The following is a 21,506-nucleotide window of genomic DNA, read 5'->3' as shown; positions in this document are numbered from 1 at the left end:
CACCAAATACCACCACTTCAAGGTAAAGTGGGTTCCAAACACCGCGCTGCTGTACATCCTTCTCCGATCCAACTGAGGCGCTGCGTTTGCAGTTCAAGTGAAAAGTGCATTCTTTGGAACCAATTAGAACGGCCGGCGACGCGGCAAAGATGCGGAACAGACCAATTGCGATGTGATATTGGGAGGCGAGGCTGATGATTGACTGGTAGACACACCAATAGATGGGCATAGGTTTCTGGTATCCAATCAGCGAAGGCTATTTTGAAATAGTTCACGTGAGGTTGGTTTGAAACGGTTGGGCGCGCGGATAGCGTTTTCACTGTACTGTGTCGCCAAAAATAGAGCGGCAGAAGAAGACTCAGATCTCTCACACTCTAGTAGAGGGATAGCTCGATCCCAATCAGATTTCGTTCTTCCTCACAGTCGGTGCAGAGATATCCCAACCCCACCACCCAGCTCGGCACAGAAACATTTCTGGTTTCGCACAGTGCGGTACAGAGACTCTCTCGGACTCAATTTATTTTTTGTATCTCACCCAATAACCTGTTTGAGTTCGTACCCAAACTCCTTGGGCTCCGTCGTTCAGAACCAGTGGCTGATCGAAAGGATTCTCTGTTTGAAAGGTGGGAGAAGGGGAGGCAGATTGGCTGAAAATGCGACCGGGAGGTGAGTTTCATCATCAGTTGAAATTTGGCCATGGCTGCGTGTGTAATGGATGGTCTGTACCGGCAGCCATGATGTGGAGGTGCTGGTGTTGTACTGGGCTGGACAAAGTTAAAAATCACACAACACCAGATTATAGACCTACATACAGGGAGAAGATTGGTAACGAGCAGGGGGATTTGACTTCCTTTTTTTTGAGGAGGGGCGGGATGTTCTGCCCCCGACGAATGCCCTTCTCCCACATTTAGAAGTTCTGTTCTATGACAATGTGGAAGAAAGGGCCTCTAAGTCCGAGGATAGTGGAAGAAACACTGACTCAAGCTATAGGGAGAGGGTGGAAAGAAACGTTTTCGAGCTCATGACTTTCTCAGGGTGGATTGGGAGATAGTAGGCCATTTAGTGCTGAGCTGGGAAATGTTTGTCACTCGGCAGTTGTGCTTGGACTTTTCTATTTGAGACGGCTGAGAGGTCCAGTCATTGAATGCATTGATAAGTTTTTAGATGTTGAAGATGTCAATGGATATAACGAGAGCGTGGGAAATTGATGTCGAGGTCATGATCTCGTTGAATGACAGATCAGGCTTGATGGCCTAATCATGTTCTTGGTTACAGTACTTAAAATGTCTATTAAGGAAAAGATCTTCGAGTAAAAAATGAGGTCTGCAGATGCTGGAGATCACAGCTGCAAATGTGTTGCTGGTCAAAGCACAGCAGGCCAGACAGCATCTGCTGCCTGGCCTGCTGTGCTTTGACCAGCGAATTCTCTATTCCTGAGATGCTGCCTGGCCTGCTGTGCTTTGACCAGCAACACATTTGCAGCTATTAAGGAAAAGACTCGGCCACCTAAATCAGAGTGCCTGAAGGGCAAGGATGAGTTTACCTTGAGTTGACTGGAATTGAATATCGATTTAGTAGGATTTAGTAGTTCCTGTGGTTCGTTGTGGATTGTTATGTTGAGTGAGCGTCTTAAAAAAAAGCTTTAGACGGATTGTTGCCAAAAAAACACTCACTCTGATCAAATGAGCAAGAGTGTCTGACGTTTGAAAAAGTTGTTTCTTTTTTCTTGGGTTGGGGGTGCCTGAGGTGTTTCAGCATTTTCAGCAACTGCAAATCATCTGGCTTGTACTTTTTCTAACATGCATTTGAACAACAGTTGAATTGCAAATGTTTACTATCCAAATGTTCTATCTGGGTGAGTTGGACTATATACTAGTGGGAAACTGATTCTTTTAGTACAGAACAGTGAGTTTTGGATTAATGCATTTTTGTGTTCACATCAGGCCTGTATCATGTGAAAGAACAAAATTCTTCAAGTCAATAATTTTTTGTATTGTATTTTGAATTAATTGAGGGCTTGCATTTTTAATCTAACACATGTGGATTTGATGTTCCTCCAGCGTTGGGATGAAAGAGTAAAGCTCAGTACAAAGATGGTCTGAGTAATTGGATAGTTGGCAAAGAGCCTTATTGTTATGATGGTAAATGATTCTTGCATTTCTCTGATTTGACCCAAGCCATCGGAGCAACAATAGTACAGCATGATGGGTTTATTACTTTAAGGACTGTTGAAGATGGGGAATAGTACTCGTGATTCCTGTTGAAGGCTTTTTGCCCGAAATGTTCGAGTTTCCTGCTCCTGTGATGCTGCCTGACCTGCTGTGCTTTTCCGGTGCCACACTCTTGATTCTAATCTCCAACATCTGCAGTACTCACTTTTGCCTAATAGTACTCATGCCATGAATGAATTAAAATTATCAGCTTGAAGTGCTTGATTTATTGCAGTACGTCATAAGATGCAGGGAGTTTATGTTCATTCCTCCATGCCTGTATTTGATGCACACTGTCTTGTCTACTATGTATCATTTAGTAAAGTAGAAAATGGAATAGGTGCGTTCTGTATGGTTTTTGCATTGTCAGAATTCAGATGATCTGAGATCATTGGTGTACACTTTGGATGTGGATGCAAATACACCATTGTGTGTTGTCATTTGTAGCTGTTGAGAGGGATGGGGGGTGAAATTTTCACTCTGCTTTTTTTTCTTCGAGACAATACTGGTGAGGTGTCAAAGCTTGGAGCACAACTGTCTCACTTGGATGATTGTAAACATGATTATATCTGGTTGGAGTCTGAACACATGTCTTCATGTCCTGTCCTTTGCACTATGGATGTCCCTTTGGATGTGGGGTCCTTGCACTATGTGTATTTCATATGGTCTACTGACTGAGGAAAGGATCATAAAACATGGTCTTAGTTCCTCTTAGTCAGAGTTTTACAGCATGGAAACAGATCCTTTGGTCCAACTCGTCCATGCTGACCAAGTTTCCCAAGCTAATCTAGTCTGATTTTACTTGCGGTTGGCCCATATTCCTCTAAAACGTTCTTATTTGTGTACTTATCCAAATGTCTTTTAAATGTTCTAACTGTGCCTGCATCTACTACTTTGTCTAGCAGTTGCCCCTTGGGTCCCTTTTTAATCTCTTTGCCCCCCCACCATAAAAATATGCTCTCTAGTTTTGAACTCCCCCACCCTTTGCTATTCACCTTATCTATACCCTCATGATTGTATAAACCTTGATTAGGTCACTCCTTAACCTCCTGTGCTCCAGGGGAAAAAAAGGTTCAGCTGTCCCTTTACATTTCAAACCCTGTATTACTGGTAACAATTTTGTAAATCTTTTCTGCACCCTCTACGATTTCATAACATCTTTCCTGTAGCAGTGGGGCCAGAGCTGTGTGTAGTACTCCAAAAGTGGCCTCGCTGTACAACCGCAACATGATCTCTTGTACTCAGTGGTCTAAGCAATGAAGGCAAATGTGCCAAACACGAGCTTTGCCATCCTGTCTATCTGTGATGTAGATTTCAAAGAACTATGTACCGGAACCCCTAGGTGTCTCTGTTCAACAATACTACCCAGGGCCATACCATTAACTGTACAAACCCTGCTGTTGTTTGTCATACCAAAATGCGACACCTTGTATTTATCCAAATTAAGCTTCATCTGCTACTGCTTGGCCCGCTGGCTCAATTGATCAAGTTCCCTTTATAAGTTTTTAGATAACCTTCACTGTCCCCATCAGTTTTGATGTTTCCCAAATTTGTTTATGTAAATGACAAACAACTGTGGACTCAGCATTGATCCCTGTGGAACGTCACGGGTTTCCAATCCCAAAAGAAACCCTCCAACATCGCCCTCTGTCTCTTTTCGTCAAGCCAATTATTTTTTATCCAATTGACAAGGTCTCCCTGAGCCCCATATGGTCTTCATTAGGGGAAAACACTCAAGTCGTCAAATAGTCTTTTGAGAGAAGGAAATGTTTCCCCAAACAAATCTGGATAATATTTTGTAAATTTGATTTGGAAGCAATGTGTTTCCATGTGTCAGGTACTAATGACCCAAGGCAATCCTATGACCGAACAATGGATGGCCAAATTGATATTAGGTGCCTTTTGTACTGTTGTTGCACAAATTTGTAGTGGCAGATAAACAATGTCAAATTTTATGCCTTTTTTTTAAATCTTGGATTGCTGTATCATAAGCTAAACTTGCAGAAGGAACTCTGGAAGCATTGATGTCAAATTAAATATGTCCAGGAGTCTGCAGATAGGCATTTTTTGAGAATTAAGTTTTACCTCTCTGCTAACTTTTCGTTTGTTGGGCTGAGCATGTAATTTTCCCAATGCCTATTGTTAGACCATTCCTGAAATGTAAAACACAATTTGAAGAATTCTGGAAAATCCTGGTAGGAAAAAAGGCAGCAAAACACTTTGTTTTTGCTCATCCAGATTTGTTGTACCTTTTTTAAATATAATTGGTAAGGAACAATAATTACTTTAGCAAAGTCTAGATCAAATTATTTTAACTTTTTTTACTTTCAGTGTTGCATTGTAAATGCACAAAATGTTTCTCACTGCTCACGAAACACAAAATTAAGAAACGTTCACCTGTCTTGACGCTACTCAATCTTCCTGATGATGTTCTGCTTTATGTATTGGAATGCCTTCCTGCTCAAGATATTCTGCATTTCAGAGCGGTGAGTGAGTTGTCATTGTATATGTACTGGGGCAAGATTGGAAATAACTTATTAATAAGGAAATAAATTTCACAATGCTATACACTAGCACCTCGACTTGCGAACCTAATCCGCTCCGGGACCCGGTTCGTGAACCGAAAAATTCGCGAAGTGAATCAATTTTTCCCACTGTTCGGATAGCGTAAGACTGCTTGGACATAGCAACAAACGCTGTTCACAGTGCATGCACCAAAGACGAACTGAATGAGATCACGCAGGGCCCTGAGAGCTTTTGCGCTCAACAAACGCATAGCAAAGCAGAACAATGAAACCAAGTGGTCGCACATGGGCTTTTTGCGTTCGTACCTTCGTTTGTACCTTGAATTTCATACGTACGTTGAAGCAAAATGTTACGTACAATCCTGTTCGTAAACCGATTTGTTCATGAACGGGGTCGTTTGTATGTCGAGGTGCTACTGTAATTGTATTATTTGCACTGCACATCTAATTAAATTTTACTGCAACTTGTTCCATGCAGCTGGTGTTATTTTAGATCAGCAGTATTCCTATCTTGTCATTACTGACTAGTTGACTGAGAAGTTTTGGCTGAATTCCTTCCTTGCTATGCTTCTAACACTGAATAGCCTGGTTTAAATTTTAAAGTTGATCCAAATTCACCAAATATTTACTGCAAAGCATTGGTACAATTTCCTCCTGAAAAGTCACCTCTCTTGTTCCTCAGATGCTGCCTAACCTGCTTTGTCTTTTCCAGCACCACACTACATTGACTGATTGTCCAACATCTGCAGTCCTCGCTATCTCCAATTGGTGGCATGGTCTCAAAGTAGTTGCATATTTATTCTTTTGACTTGATTTCTAAATTGTTTAACTGTCAGGAATGGTTCTGAATACTATGTTCAGAGAAAAGGAACCTCTATTTGAAATAAAGTGAGCTGCAGGGGCTGCATGTGTGCAAAGTGGGTTGCAGATTTTTTTTCCTTTGTTCGGTGTTGAAATCTTGTAATCTTATCTTTCAGGTGCACTCTCATTTCCGAGCCCTTGTAGATAGTCACTCTAGTGTTTGGGCCCATGCCAACTTTCAGGAGATCTGGCCATCTCCATTAAATCGGTGGCTATTTGAAAGGTACGGTAAGATACATTGCTGATTTTTTGTGGTCCAATTTTTAGAGCATTAGCTAACCTTAATTTGTATGCTTTTTAGTGTCCTGTAGGGATGTGGTTGCCACCAATGTAATTATTTCATTTGTTCTTTTCATTTTGTTAATTTATTAATTGTCACCACTGCTATCTAGCGTATTTGTGCAATCATGCCCTTTCCTGTTAAGAATGTACAGAGCTTGCGATGTCTACAGTGGTAGAAGAAAACCATTTTGGTATTCCACAGAAAAGCGATTCGTGTCTTAAACAATGTGTAGCTTATTGCATGATAGCAACTATATGCAAGCTGCATTAACATGATTGTCTCTGTAATAATGTCTTGAAGAAAGACCCAGATTTTATGGTTTAGTCCTCTCATCAAGTCCATACGAAAGCAGGGAAGTCTATGTTTTGAGCATTAGCTCTTCATTAGGAATGACGTTCCTGATGAAGAGCTTATGCTCAACGTCGACTCGTCTGCTCCTCCGATGCTGCCTGACTGGCTGTGAGAATCATTGAATCCCTACAGCATGGAAGCAGGCCCTTTGGCCCAACAAGTCCACACTGACCATCTGAAGAGTCACCCATCCAGACCCATTCCCCTTACCCCACATTTATCCCTGACTAATACACCAAACCTAAACGTCCCTGAACACTATGGGCAATTTAGCATGGCCAATTCACCTAACCTGCTCATCTTTGGACTGTGGGTGGAAACTGGAGCACCTGGAGAAAACCCACGTGGACATGGGGAAAATGTGCAAACCCCACACAGCTTTTCCAGTACTACACTTTTTGACTCTGATCTGCAGTCCTCACTTTCTCCAAGTCCACATGATATCATCATGGTGTGTGGTGCATAAGGCATTAAATCTTTCAGGCTCTTGTACAGCATCACGCCACCCATCACCCGCCCCAAAAAGCTTGTATTTCCGTTTAAGAATTTTCCAGATTGTGTATCAAGTTATGTTTAGCTCTATCTCATCTCTTCGAGGAGAAAATGAGGTCTGCAGATGCTGGAGATCAGAGCTGAAAATGTGTTGCTGCAAAGCGCAGCAGGTCAGGCAGCATCCAAGGAACAGGAAATTCGACGTTTCGGGCATAAGCCCTTCTTCAGGAATCCTGAAGAAGGGCTTATGCCCGAAACGTCGAATTTCCTGTTCCTTGGATGCTGCCTGACCTGCTGCGCTTTCCAGCAACACATTTTCAGCTCTATCTCATCTCTCCCTAACTTTCAGACTTCATAAATTCTGGCAGTTTGGTGTTTCACTGTTCTCCCTCAAACTGTCCTCTTTGGGCTTGGAAGATTGGCAGGTCTTTGGGTTGAAGACTATTAGCTCCTGATAGTTTAAGAATTGAAATTGCTTGTAAATGGGAAAACCATGTATTTCTTGGATTTCCGCTCAGCAAGAACAATCAGGCTGCACGGATGGGCAATTATGATATGTGGACGCTTTTTAATTCATGAATTTCCTTCAAAAAAACGCTGCCCTTTTGAATTGAACATTCTTTAAACTATGTCCTGGATCTACAACCCCTGCAAGTTTCTGTTCTTTACATGATATTGCACCTCAAAATAGGCAATATCTCCTTGACATTGTCTTGTCTAATTGAACATTGGGCATCCCATCTCCGTTGTGGCTTTTACGCTATTGTATATACTACATCAGCTCAAGGCTGGAAAACAGCTTGCAGTTGGACCCAGTTGTTGCAGCCCATGTAGGTAACAATAGTGTTGTAAATTCATGAAAGTGGTTCTGCATTGACAGTTTGAGGAGCTAGGCATTAAATTGAAAAGAAACTCCAGTAATGATCTTTGGATTATGGCCTGAGCTGCATGCAAATCGGCATAGGGTACATAAAAATAAAGAAATGAAAGTGTGGGCCCCAGTTTGTTGGGCACTGACACCAGTATTGATGGAAAAGTCTACAGCTGAATCATGTGGGGCCAGTGTTCAAATGAACTAGATAATTCAGGAAGTAGAAAGGGTTTTAAAAGAAATACCAGGGCAAGGAAACATGGAATGAGGTGGTTTGTCAATGAATAGAGACAACATAAGTTAAGTAAGGTGGGAAATGAGAGTCACAGAATGGCAGGAAGAGACAGAAAGGAACACACAATAACAATCAAGACAAGATGTCACAAAAATAACAAGACAAAACTAAATTCAAAGAAAAAACATACTGGAAAACATAGCAGGTGGCGTCTATAGAGAGAAAATACTTCACGCTTTGAGTCCAGTGACCGTCATCAAAATGTATCTGTGTGTAACATTTTTAACAAAGTAAACAAATTGATAGTATATATTGAAGTAAATAAATATGATCTTGATGGCAGTTTTAGAGACATAGAACATAGAAGGATACAGCGCAGTACAGGCCCTTTGGCCCTCGATGTTGCGCCGACCGAATCCTACCTAACCTATACTAGCCCAATAACTTCCAAATGCCTATCCAATGCCCGCTTAAATGACCATAAAGAAGGAGAGTTCACCACTGATACGGGCAGGGCATTCCATGAACTCACAACCCGCTGTGTGAAGAATCTACCCCTAACATCTGTCCTATACCTACCACCCCTTAATTTAAAGCTATGTCCCCTAGTAACACCTGACTCCATTAGCGGTAAAAGGTTCTTAGTATCTACTCTATCTAAACCCCTAATCATCTTATACACTTCTATCAGATCTCCCCTAAACCTTCTCTTCTCCAATGAGAACAGCCCCAAGTGCCTCAGCCTTTCCTCATAAGATTTTCCTACCATTCCAGGCAACATCCTGGTAAACCTCCTCTGCACTCGTTCTAAAGCTTCCACATCCTTCCTATAGTATGGCGACCAAAACTGCACACAATACTCCAGATGAGGCCTCACCAGAGTCTTATACAACTGCAACATGACCTCAGGACTCCGGAACTCAATTCCTCTGCCAATAAAGCCCAGTACACCATATGCCTTCCTCACAGCACTATTTACCTGGGTGGCAACTTTCAGAGATCTGTGTACATAGACACCAAGATCTCTCTGCTCATCCACACTACCAAGTAGCCTACCATTAGCCCAGTAATCCATCATCTTGTTATTCCTACCAAAGTGAACGACTTCGCACTTAGCTACATTGAATTCCATTTGCCACATTTCCGCCCAGCTCTGCAACTTATCTATATCCCGCTGTAACCTACCACTTCCTTCCTCACTATCCACAACTCCACCGACTTTTGTGTCATCCGCAAACTTGCTTACCCAGCTTTCAAGTCCTTCCTCTAGATCATTTATAAATATAACAAAAAGCAATGGTCCCAAAACAGATCCTTGTGGTACACCGCTAGTAACTGCGCTCCAAGATGAACATAATCCATCAACTACTACCCTCTGTCTCCTTCCAGCCAGCCAATTCCTAATCCAAACCTCTAATGTATCCTCAATGCCATACCTCCGAAGTTTTAGCATTAGCCTACCATGGGGAACCTTATCGAACGCCTTACTAAAATCCATATACACAACATCTACTGCTTTACCCTCATCCACTTCCTTAGTCACCTTCTCAAAGAACTCAATAAGGTTTGTGAGGCACGACCTGCCCTTCACAAAACCATGCTGGCTATCCCTGATCACGTTATTCCTACCCAGATGTTCATAAATCTTATCCCTTACCATTCTCTCTAAGACTTTGCCCACCACTGAAGTCAGACTCACTGGCCTATAGTTACTAGGGCTATCCCTACTCCCTTTCTTGAACAATGGGACCACATTCGCTATCCTCCAGTCTTCTGGTACTATTCCCGTAGACAATGACGACATAAAAATCCAGGCCAATGGATTTGGACATGGCTGCAGGGTGATCAGGTATGGATTCTGAATATTGATTTATATTACATTCTTGTGAATAAGCTAGCTAAAGGTGGCAAGATAGCATTGTTAATCAAGAATGGGAATAGTTGGGAGTTGATTTTGGTTCAGGAGATCAGAACGTAGAATTGATTTGGGTGGAGATGGGGGAAAGAATTCACTCATGTGAACCGTCTACAGGTCCCCTAACAATAATGACCATGTTGGACAAAGAATACTTAAATATTGGATAAAATGGCAAGAGTAATTTATTGTTAGATGTATTTTATGAAAATCCAGTATACGTCACCACAAGCTGGTGCCATTTAAAGTTAATAAAGTATTTAAAAATTCATAAATCATAGGGTGGCATGATGGCCAGTGGTTAGCATTGCTTCCTCACAGTGCCAGGAACCCAGGTTTGATTCCACTGTTGGTGACTGTCTGTGCTGTGTTTGCACATTCTCCCATGTGGGTTTCCTCCCACAGTCCAAAATGTTTGGGTTAAATGGATTGGCCATAGTCCAGGGGCTAGGTGGATTAACCAGGGAAAATGCGGGACTACAGGGATTGAGGGGAAGGATCCTGGGTGCGATGTTCTTTGGAGGGGAGGTATGGACTTGATGAGCCAAATGACCTCCTCCCACATTGTAGGGATTCTCTGGAAAGTCGGGACAAATTTCATTTTTTGTTCCATATGTGGCTTCTTGATAGATCCTGGAGTCCTGAAACAAAAATACAATGCTATTTGACTTCAGTATAATTGTTTGTCAGACCAACTTGAAACATTTAATTCTCTTTTTCTCTCCCCTCTTTTCTCACTCCGTGTATGCACATCCTCTCTGTGCGTGCACGTGCTCTCTTACTTTCTGTTTTTACTTAAATATTTGGTGACTGTGAAATTGGGCTGGTGACCATGAGTGAATTTATTTTTACACACAAACTGGAAAGTCGGATTGGAAACGGGTATTTCACAGAATGCTTGAGAGTTTCTTAGAATAGCAATCTGAACCGGTTAAATTAGTTTGGTATTATCTAATGTGACTAGGCTAATTATTGACTAGAGTAAAGGCAACAATATGTAGTAGTGACCATAATATAGCTGAATCTTGCATCCTGTTTGCAAAGGAGATTATTGAATTAAAGAGTAATGTTTCAAATTTAAACAATGTTAACTAAGTGGTGGGTAAGATGGTCTCTGTGACTCTATTTACACAGAGAATTACTGAAATGTTAATCAAGAGGAAGAAATTAGCTTGAAAGGAAGCACGTTAGAAATTATCTTTTTTGAAGAAAAACAAGAATTTCTGCAGGTCTTAAAAATATGAAATGAGTAGGTGAAGTTAATAGATGGAAAGGAAATGGTGGATGATGTGGACAAATATTCTGCTCTGAATTCACTATAGAGCAGGGATAGCGAATCTTCTTATTCGGTCAGTGACACATTGTCAAAATGAATTGAAGGATGTGTGTACATGTTCTGTCACTCCAGAACACACACGGCCCTTTGCCAGAGAAAGTTTTGAAAAGGATTGTTCAGCAGAATGTAGTTCTGAACAGTGATGCAACTCAATTACTGAAGTAAATTTCCACTCTTCCTGTCTTGCTCCTTTGTAGGTTTTGCCTTGAAGTGTAGGAAAATGCACTGTTGCCCTTACAGCTGCAATTGTCACAGGTTTAATTTGGCTTCAAATGATTCCAAATTTGCAAGAAAAGAAAGAAGCTGCCCTTACAATTTGACGTAATGAGCACTAGTATGTTCTGTATAATATTGACAGTGAATGCCAACTTGGCCACAGATTTTCTCTTTTCTCTCCATAAAATTTCTTTTTTTTTTGCTTCATTCCTTGTAAAACTGCATTAGCATACTCCCCTGGTTAAGCTATTCCACTTCACAACAGTAGGCTGAATCATTATACTGATTCGAGATACTAAACCCTTTAAACTAGTGGTTGTTTAAAGATTTACATTTCAGTAAAGTTCATTCTTGATACTACTTTTGCCGTTACATAGTTCAGCCATAATGACTTGGTGCACTGATTCTCCATGCATGAGGCAAAGACATACAACAACTCATTCAGAACAAATTTGAGGTGGTCCATTTCTTTCTTAACTAGATCGACTAAACTATTTTGAGATCTACTGTGGATGGAGCACCTTCATAGTAAGACAACGTAATGTTTCAAATTATAGCAGAAGTCTGAGAATTGTTGACTTAATCAGCCCCAAAATATTTTCCCCATGCATTGCCGCTCAAGAAAACAAATTCTCTGTAACCTCAATTTGTTGCGATTCTATGCAAGCAGATCACCATTTGGCCTGTATTTGTCTCTGCCTTGATAATAGTTAGAGTAAAATTCAAAACTAGCTGCAAATCTTTCAGACTTTTCACTGTCCTGAACCATTATCATTAATCTGGAGTAATATGAGCTCTTACTCCAAAATAATGTAAGATTTTCAAAGTTTGTGAGAAGATTTGTAGCTCGGGTGCTCGTTGTGGTTCTGTTCGCCGAGCTGGGAATTTGTGTTGAGAGGAGGCTCATAAGCACTGAGGATGTCACCTAGACAGGGGATGAAACGTCTGCAACACAAATTCCCAGCTCGGCGAACAGAACCACAACAATGTAAGCTTTTGTTTTACTGAAATCAGAAAAGTCTGTGGTCCTAATGACATACTTGGAGCCATAGAGATGTGCAGTATGGAAAATGACCCTTTGGTCCAACTCGTCCATGCCAACCAGATATCCCAATCCAATCGAGTCCCACCTGCCAGCACTCAGCCCATATTGCTCCTAACCCATCCAGATGCCTTTTAAATGTTGCAATTGTATTAGCCGCCACCACCACTTCCTCTGGCAGCTCATTCCATACATGTACCATACAGGTCTCTTTTATATCTTTCCCCTCTCACCCCAGACCTATGTCCTCTAGTTCTGGACTCCCCCACCTCAGGGAAAAGACCATGTCTATTTAAGCCCCACATGATTTTATAAACCTCTATAAGATCACTCCTCAACCTCCGATGCTCCAGGGAAAACAGCACTAGCCTATTCAACCTCTCCCTATAGCTCAAATCCTCCAACCCTGGCAACATGCTTCCAAATCTTTTCTGAACCCTTTCAGGTTTCACAACATCCTCCTGATAGGAAGGAGACCAGAATTGCACACAGTATTCCAATAGTGGCGTAACCAATGTCCTGTACAGCCGCAACATGACCTCCCAACTCCTGTGCTCAGTCCTCTGACCAATAAAGGAAAGCATACCAAGCGCCGCCTTCACTATCCTATATACCTGTGACTACTTTCAAGAAGTTTTTAACCTGCATTCCAAGGTCTCTTTGTTCAGCAACACTCCCTCGGAACTTGCCATTAAGCATATAGGTCCTGCTGAGATTTGCTTTCCCAAAATGCAGCACCTCATATTTATCTAAATTAAACTCCATCTGCCATCCCGCAACCTATTGGCCCATCTGATCAAGATCCTGTTGTAATCCAAGGCATCCACCTTCACTGTCCTCAACACCTCCAATTTCAGTGTCAACTGCAAACTTACTAACTATACCTTTTTATGCTCATATCCAAATCATCTATATAAGTCACGAAAAGTAGTGGACCCAGCACTGCTCTTTGTAAAGCTTTCCTCTGTATAAGATCAAAGGTTTTATGATAAGTTCTCTTATTTATTTGAAGTGCTTTGAGCTATGGCATTTTTAATGGAAATTGCTTCTCCAGAAATCAGGCACGTGGGCTTAGATTTCACCTCAGGAAAAAAAGTAATTTGTTCATGTCTCATTTAACTAAAAGATTGCACATCTACTTTTCTTCTTTTTATTTGCAGTGGCAATTTCTGGGGTCATTCTCTGGTAGGCCTTTCAACATGGACCGTTTCTGTGCTGGTGCTTTAGACTGCTGCCCTCCATAGGCTTCTGCCACAACTGTTTTTGGTGGTGGATATTTGGCTGCTCTCCTAATTAAATCAAATCTTGAGAGGGGACAAAATCCTGGCAGTTGATGTACAATATGAGAAGTTGCCATATTAATCACTTTGGCAGGAAGAATGAAAGAAGAGGAATTGAGCATAAACGTAAGGAAGTTATGCTTTAGTTCAGGGCATTGGTGAGACCATATCGCAAGTACTATGTGCTGTTTTGGTCCTTATTTAAGGAAGGATGCAAATGAATTGGAGGCGATTCAGAGGTTTACTGGATTACACCTGGAATGAGTGTGTTGTCTTATGATGATAGGTTAGATAGCATGGATTTAGTTCCACTGGAAATTAGAGTAAGGATTAATTTGTTTGAATGTCAAGGCCACTCACATCTTGTACAAGGTAGATGTGGAAAGGATATTTTCTCTCGTAGGCAAGTCCAGAACTAGGGGGCGTTTATAAAAATTGAGTGTCTCCCTTTTGGAATAGATGAGAAATTTTTGAAGGTTGTGAGACTTTGATTTGACTTCTTGTAGTCATGTTTGAAAAGCTTTATTTGTGAACAGTACAGGCAGATCATCATAAGCGTACAGATTATAAGGTGTTTAGACAAAGGCATACAGGTTACACTGCTCAGGAGGTGTGCAAAGCAGATCAATATTAACAAGATCAGCATTATTTGAAGATCGAAAGTCCATTCATCAGTCTAATAACAGCAGGGAAGAAGCTTCTGTATCTTCTGCCTGGTGGAAGGGGTTTTAAGAGAGCATCCCTGGGCTGGGAGGGAGCTTTGATGTCAGCATCCATTTCCACAGAAGTGAGAAGTGTTAATGGAGTCCATGAATGGAAGATTGGCTTCTGTGATGGTCTGGGCTGTGCACACAACCTTCTATAACTTCTTATGGTCCTGGGCAGAGCAGTTGCTGTACCAGGCCATGATGCACTTGGATAATATATTTCTATAGTGCATCTGTAAAAGTTGATGGTCCTTCTAGGCATACTGAATTTCCTAAGCCATCTGAGGAAGAAGATACGTTATTGTGCCTTCTTGACTGTTCCATCTACGCAGAAGTCCAGGACAGGTTGTTGGTTATCATCACTTCTAGGAACTTGACACTGTCAACTCTCTCAATCTCCGCTCCATTAGTGTAGGTGAGGGCGTGTTCTCTTCCTTTCTTTCTGAAGTTCATGATCAGTTCTTTTATTTTGCTGACATTGAGAGAGAGGTTGTTATTATTGCACTACGATACCAAGCCCCCTCTCTCCTTTCTGTATCCTGACTCATCGTGTTTGATATCCGTCCTACCACAGTGGTGTCGTCAGCAAACTTGTAGATGGCATTTGTTCAAACTTTTGCTACACAGTTGAATGTGGGGGCTGAGAACGCATCCTTAGAGGAGTTGCAGTTGTCTATCTTCACTGATTTGATTGAGGACTATGGGTCAGGAAGCTGAGGATCCAGTTGCAGAGGGCAGGGCAGAGCAGAGACCTAGGTCTTGGAGTTTTGAGATCAGTTTGGAGGGGATAATGGTGGTGAAGATGAAGCTGTAGTCACTGAGTCTGGCGTAGGTGGCCTTGTTGTCCAAATGTTTCAAAGATGAGTGCAGGGCAAAGGAAATGGTATCCGCTGTGGACTTGTTCCATTGGGGCAAATTGCAGGGAATCTGGGCAGGCTGGGAGATTAGAGTTAAGATGAGCCATGTCAAGACTCTCGAAGTACTTCATGATTTTAGAGGTCGGAGCCACTGGTCAGTAGTTATTAAGGTACGTTGCATACGCTTTCTTTGGTACTAGAATGATGGTCTTCTTTAAGTAGGTAGAACTTCAGCTTGTCAGAGGAAGAGGTTGAAGATGTCAGTAAATACCTCCATCAGCTGGTCTGCACAGGATCTAAGTGCGCAGCTGGGGACTCAGTCCAGGCTGGTCACTTTCCTTGATTTAACTCTCAAGAAAACTCTCCATTTTCAATGAAGTTGATCCTCTCCTTCTGTCCACAGGAATGACTTGAGCTTGCTATCACATGGGCTGCCATCACAAACAACCCACTGTCAGTTACTAATGATTCCCATTAGCAACTATTCTTTCTCTCAGGCTGACCTTTACCCGTTCTTTGTCTGCTCAACTGTTTCTCTCTCTCTCTTACTCACTGTTGCACGTGCTCTATCTCACCCCCTCTCTGGGCTCCATCTCCACCTATCATTTACTCCTTTTCCCTCCCCTCACCCTTTCTTTAGCATAGATATCAAAGTTTTCCTGGCTACACTTGATTCTGAGGAAGGGCTACCGGACCTGAAACGTTAACTTTGCTTTGTCACCACAGCTACTGCCAGACCTGTGTTTTTCCAGCAATTTTTTTTTATGAATGATTACCAGTATCCACAGTTCATTGATTTTTTTGTTTTGATTCTCTCCTTTAATTATTGATCTATGATACTTTTGGACTCCTGCTTCACTGATCAGCTGAATGGCTTTACCTTAAGTTATTGCTTCTGACAAATGAATCTGAAGAAGACTCATCAGCAATTTCAATAGTAGTCACCTATGAATTCTTGCTTTAAATTGCCATCATTGCATTTTTTGACTAATCTATAGATATTATTAATGAAATATCTCGTGATGCTGAACTCTTCTGTTAAGTCTTATTCTTTCAAGAATTTTATTTCTTGAGATTTAAGTATTGTCAGAGGCTTTTAGAACTTCATCAAAAACATCGGTGATTTATTTTACATCTTGGCAATTTATAGCATTCATTCTCCTAACATTTAATTTACAAATGTATGTACTTGTTCAGCTTCTGATTTTTGCATCTCATTTAGATGCAATTCTGTATTTTCTCTAGTATGTCTAACTGTTTTATTTGGCCCATCTCTGAAATAAAAATCTTCCTGGCAATATGACTTCTGCCATGTCTTCCTAATGAGAGAATTTGTTTCCCTTCAGATTAATTTGCTAAGTTGGCATATATGTGGTCAAATGTAACGTTTCTAAGTATGAATTCTTAAAAGATAGTGCATTTGTAATTCCTTACTTTTGTCCATATTCAAGTAACCATTCTTATTCATGTGGCAGATTGGTCCAGTATTTGAAAGTAGTGTCCTTTATACTGGTAACTTGCAAATGTTTAGAAGTGTGTTTTAATTTGCTGACTACCTAAAGGCACTTTTTTTTTAACTTCACTCTCTTCTGAGGGAGGGGAGAAGTAAAGCTTTCCAGTGATTCTAATGAGTCCTTCTCTTCCAGGGCTGCAGAAAGTGGAAATTTTGAGGCTGCTGTAAAACTAGGAATAGCCTACCTCTATAACGAAGGACGTGAGTACAAGTCCACTTGCCTTACAACTCTCTTTTTTAAAAACAAAATAACAGTCACTGAATCCAAGGAGCAAGTGAATGTCTTAGATGATTTTTACACTTAAATTTACCACAGACTTGTGAAAGTAGTCCATTAGATCGAAAAAGAGTAGGAACAGAATTAGGCCATTCAACTCATTATGTCTGCTCTGCCATTTGACCATAGTAGACAGGCAAGCTGCTAGAAGAATGCAGCAAGCCAGGCAGCATCAGGAGTTGTAGAAGTTGATGTTTCAAGTGTAACCCTTCTTCAGGACTGAGTGGGTGTAGGGGGAGCTGCAATAAAGGGAGCATGGGTGGTGAAGTAAGGATAGGTGAAGACAGGTGGAAAATATAACCTAGTTGGTCAATGGGAGGAATGAATCTGATTGTTGGCAAGGAACAGTGGTAGTGGCAGTGAGGGGGAGGGGCTGGGAAGGGAGTGAGTGGATGGGGTGTGAGCAAGGGAGTTAGGTTGTTACCTCCAGGCTGTAGGTTGTCTTGACTGAAGATAAGGTGTGGTTCATTCAGTAGGTGCTGTGGTTTGTTTTGACAATGGAGGAGGCCAAGGAAAGGGAGTGGTTGGGGAAATTGAAATAGACGCTGACTGGGAGTAGCAGATTTGGTTCTCCACACTATTCTCCTGGCTTCTCCCTCTAACCTATGATCCTTTTGCTAATCAAGAACCTATTGATCTCTGTTTTAAATACACTCAGTGACTTGGCCCCCACAGCCTTCTGTAACAAAGAGTTCTACAGATTCATTACCCTCTGGCTGAAGAAATCCCTCATCTCAGTTCTAAACAGTAAGCCCTGCACTGAGGCTGTGCCCTTGGTTCCTTGTCTCTCCAAGGGAAACATCTCTATGTCCACTCTATACAGGCCTTTCAGTTTGCTGTCGTACTCCCACCCCAAACTTCTAAAGTCCATAAAGACTCAATCCTCAAATACTACTTTGTGGCAAACCTTTCATTTCTGGATCATTCTTGTAAATCCCTCCTGAACCCCCTCCAAGGTCAGCACGTCCTTCCTTAGATACGGGATGTGGGAGGCCAAAACTGCTCACTGTTCCAGATGTGGTGTGACCAGAGTCTTATACAGCGTCAGCAACTTGTCATCTTGAGACAAAAGCAATGTTAGCATTCACTTTCCTAATTGCCAACTAAACCTGTGTGTTATGTTTAAGAGAATCCTGAACTAGGACTTCCAAGTCCCTTTTGTGCTTCAGATTTCCAAAGCTTTTACCCATTTAGCAAATTGTCTGCTTCTCTATTCCTACCAAAATCCATAACCTCACGCCTTACCACATTGTGCTACATCTGCCACTTCTTTGCCCACTTTCCTAACCTGTCCAGTCTTTCTGCCTCCTCACCACTACCTGTCGTTTCACCTATCTTTGTGTCTGCAAATTTAGCAACAATGCCCTCCGTTCCTTTGTTCTGACTGTTAATGTATATCGTCAATAGGTGTGATCTGAAAACTGACCCCTGTGGAGCTCCAGCAATCACCAATTGCCATCTTAAGAAAGACTGTTTTATTCTCCGTCTCTGCCTTCTGCCAGTTAGCCAGTCCTCTATCCATGCCTGTACCTTCCCCTAACACACATGGGCTCTTATTTAGTAGAGTCCTGTGTGAAATCTTATCAGGCGCCTCTTGGAAATCTAAATGCATCACATCCACTGGCTCTGCTTTGTTGAACTTGCTCGTTGCTGCCTCAAAGAATTCTAGTAGAATTGTACGGGATGACCCCTCTTTGACAAAGCCTTACTGACTCAGCCTTATTTTACCATGCTGCTTTAAATACTCTGATCTCATAAGTTGTAATGTACTCTAACATACAATAACCGAAGGTCAGGCTAACTAGCCTGTAATTTCCCATCCTGTGCCTCCCTCCCTTCTTAAATAGAGATGTTATATTCGCTATTTTCCAGTCTTCTGGCATCCACCTGAAAGATCAATAGCAATGCCTCTACCCTCTCCTCAGCTATCTCCTTCAGAATCGTGGGCTGTATTCCATCTGATCTGTATAATTTAACCACTTGCAAGCCTTTCAGCCTCCCCAACACCTCCTTAGCGATGGCACTCAGTGCTGACTCACTTGAGGTTATGGTATGCTACTGTTGTCTTCCACTGTGAAAACAGGTGCAAAGTACAATTCAAATCCTCTACTATTTCTTTGTTCCCTGTTACAACTTCTCCAGCTTCGTTTTCCAATGGTTCAAAGAATTTTGCCATCTTTCATATTAATAGTTAGTTTACCCTCATTTCTCAATCCCTTTGGCTTCCCACTGATCTTGACCATATTGTATGCTTTTTCCTTTGCATATATGCTGAACCTGACTTCCCTTATCAGCCATGCCATATCCTCCCCATAGTATGTTTTTTCTTCTTGGAAAGAATTCCTGCAGTAACTCCAGAAATTCCTACCATTGCTGCTCCACCACCTTCCCTGCTGGGTTCCCCTACCAATCAACTTTGACCAGCTCATCCCTTGTGTCTTTGTAGCTATCTTCATTCAATTGTAATATCTTTGCATTTGATTCCAGCTTCTCCCTCTCAAACTGCAAGGTGAATGCTATCATATCACAGTCACTACCCTCTCAGGGTTCCTTCACATTAAGCTCCCTGGTCAAGCCTGCCTCATTTCACATCACCAAATCCATAATTGCCCCTAGTGGGCTTTATCACATGCTGCTCCAAAAAGCTATGTCCTGGACAATCCACAAATTCGTCGTTTTGGGATCTGCTACCAACCTGATTGTCCCAGTCCATCTGCATGTTGAGTCCGCCGTGATTATTGTAGTTGTCTTTCTTCGGTGGTTCTCCTATTTCCTGATTCATTTTCTGCCCCATATTCTGACTATTGCTTGGCGGCTTGTCCGCTACTCATAACAGGATCTTTTTTCCTTTTGCGGTTCTTCAACTTTCTCCACACAGTGTACGTCTTCTGATCCTATATCGCTTCTTGCTGTCTACAGGTTGTTCTGCTATAATGTGCGTTTCAACCATGCAAATTCGCTGTAAAGTGATTGACGAATAGGTGATGCTGTTTCTAAAGCATGAACTTTTTAAAACGTGTGTTGGCTGTAGCACAATTGCATTACCAGCACTGCAAGTGTTATTTGTATTGTGTAATTCTTGTAAAGCGCATGGTCATGCAGGAACATGACTACTGAGTGATGAACTAAAAAACTTCATTTCATTCCTAACAAGACAACCCTTCCCCATCTGCCAGTCCTTTTCAGTAGGACACGTGTCCTTGGATATTTAATTCCCAGCGCTGATCCCCTTACAACTATGACATTGTACCTACCAATTTCAACCTGCAATAGAAGCTGATTTGCATTGTTTCATATTTGTGTGCATTTGAGTACAACATGGCCGTTCATGTGGTGACTGTGCCCGTTCTTATAGTTGTCCTCTGGCCTGTGCCTGAGGTTAGATTCCTGATCGTTCTGCACTCTGTCATACTGCTTGTTCTGAAAACTTCAGTAATCTTCCCCCAACTGAGCACCCCACCTCAAAAAAAAACTAGTTTAAAATCTTAAGCACCTTTTGGTTTACATCAGTTCATTTAATCGGTTCGTCTGTCTTATTTAGAATGCTTCATGTATTAAGATGCAAAGCATTTAAGTTTTCAATTTTGTTCTGTTATCAATTTTCCCTACATTCTGTCCCATTTTGTTTTCCGGTAACAATCCACACCATCACTAAATGGCAAACCTACCTTCTCTTTGTCTTTTGATCTTTTTAATTCTTCACACAACTGAACTAGCCTCCCCACTACTTAGTTTAAAGCCATTTCTACAGGCCTAGTTATGCAATTCGCTAAGACTGCAGTCCCAGCATGATTCAGATGGAGCTCAGTCGGAACATCCTCCTTTCCCAATACTGGTGTCAATATCCCATGAATTTGAATCTGATTCATCTACACCACTCTTTGAGCCACTTGTTTGTTATTGGCACTAATGTGCCATTTAGCTCATGGCTCGGTGTTAATCTGGCGATTATTACTTTTTTGATTCTGCTTCTAATTTTAGCCCTTAGCTGCTCATATTCCCTCACAGAATGTCTTTCCTCTTTCTGCTGATTATCATTGGTACCTGTCTTTCCTATCTCAGTCCCAGTACCTCTGCATCCCAGATGAGAGATCCTGAAACCACAGATTGTGATGGTCCCTGATTTCGAAATCCATTTCCTTTTTTTTGCCTAACCACTTCCCCTCTCGAATTGCTCTCTGTACCATGGTGCTATGGTGAGCTTGCTCATTCTTCCAACAGTCCCCCACATTCCTCCACAAAGTCAGCAAGAATTTCAAGCCTGTTAGACAAGATCAAGGGCTGAGACTCCTTCAGCATTATCTCTCCCTCGTGTCTTTGATCACTGACCAAATCTGATTTAGTTAATCTAAGAGGTGTGACTAAATCTTGAAATACAGCATCCAGGTAACTCTTCCCCCTCTGTAATGTATTGTAGTGTTCAAAACTCAGACTCGAGGTCCTGAACTGGAGTTTCTCAAGCAATCAGCACTTACTACAGTTCATGTGATCACAATGAACTATCATGGGATCCACCAGTTCCACATCATGCAGGT

At 41.7% G+C, this 21,506-nt stretch overlaps 1 protein-coding gene across 1 annotated transcript in view; it reads left to right on the top strand.

The window, feature by feature from the left end:
* Window positions 1-338: 338 nt before the first annotated feature.
* The window catches only part of ccnf (cyclin F), a 60,931-nt gene continuing 39,763 nt past the window's right edge, over window positions 339-21,506 (top strand). The window contains exons 1-4 of the mRNA XM_060840235.1: window positions 339-666; window positions 4,542-4,696; window positions 5,713-5,819; window positions 16,828-16,895. Coding sequence (XP_060696218.1) covers window positions 654-666; window positions 4,542-4,696; window positions 5,713-5,819; window positions 16,828-16,895 — 343 coding nt within the window. The 5' untranslated portion in view covers window positions 339-653. The remainder of the gene's footprint in view (window positions 667-4,541; window positions 4,697-5,712; window positions 5,820-16,827; window positions 16,896-21,506) is intronic.

The sequence above is a fragment of the Hemiscyllium ocellatum genome, chromosome 20, assembly GCF_020745735.1.
Source record: "Hemiscyllium ocellatum isolate sHemOce1 chromosome 20, sHemOce1.pat.X.cur, whole genome shotgun sequence".
Taxonomy (NCBI): Eukaryota; Metazoa; Chordata; class Chondrichthyes; order Orectolobiformes; family Hemiscylliidae; genus Hemiscyllium; species Hemiscyllium ocellatum.
This window is presented reverse-complemented; position numbering and strand designations above follow the sequence as displayed.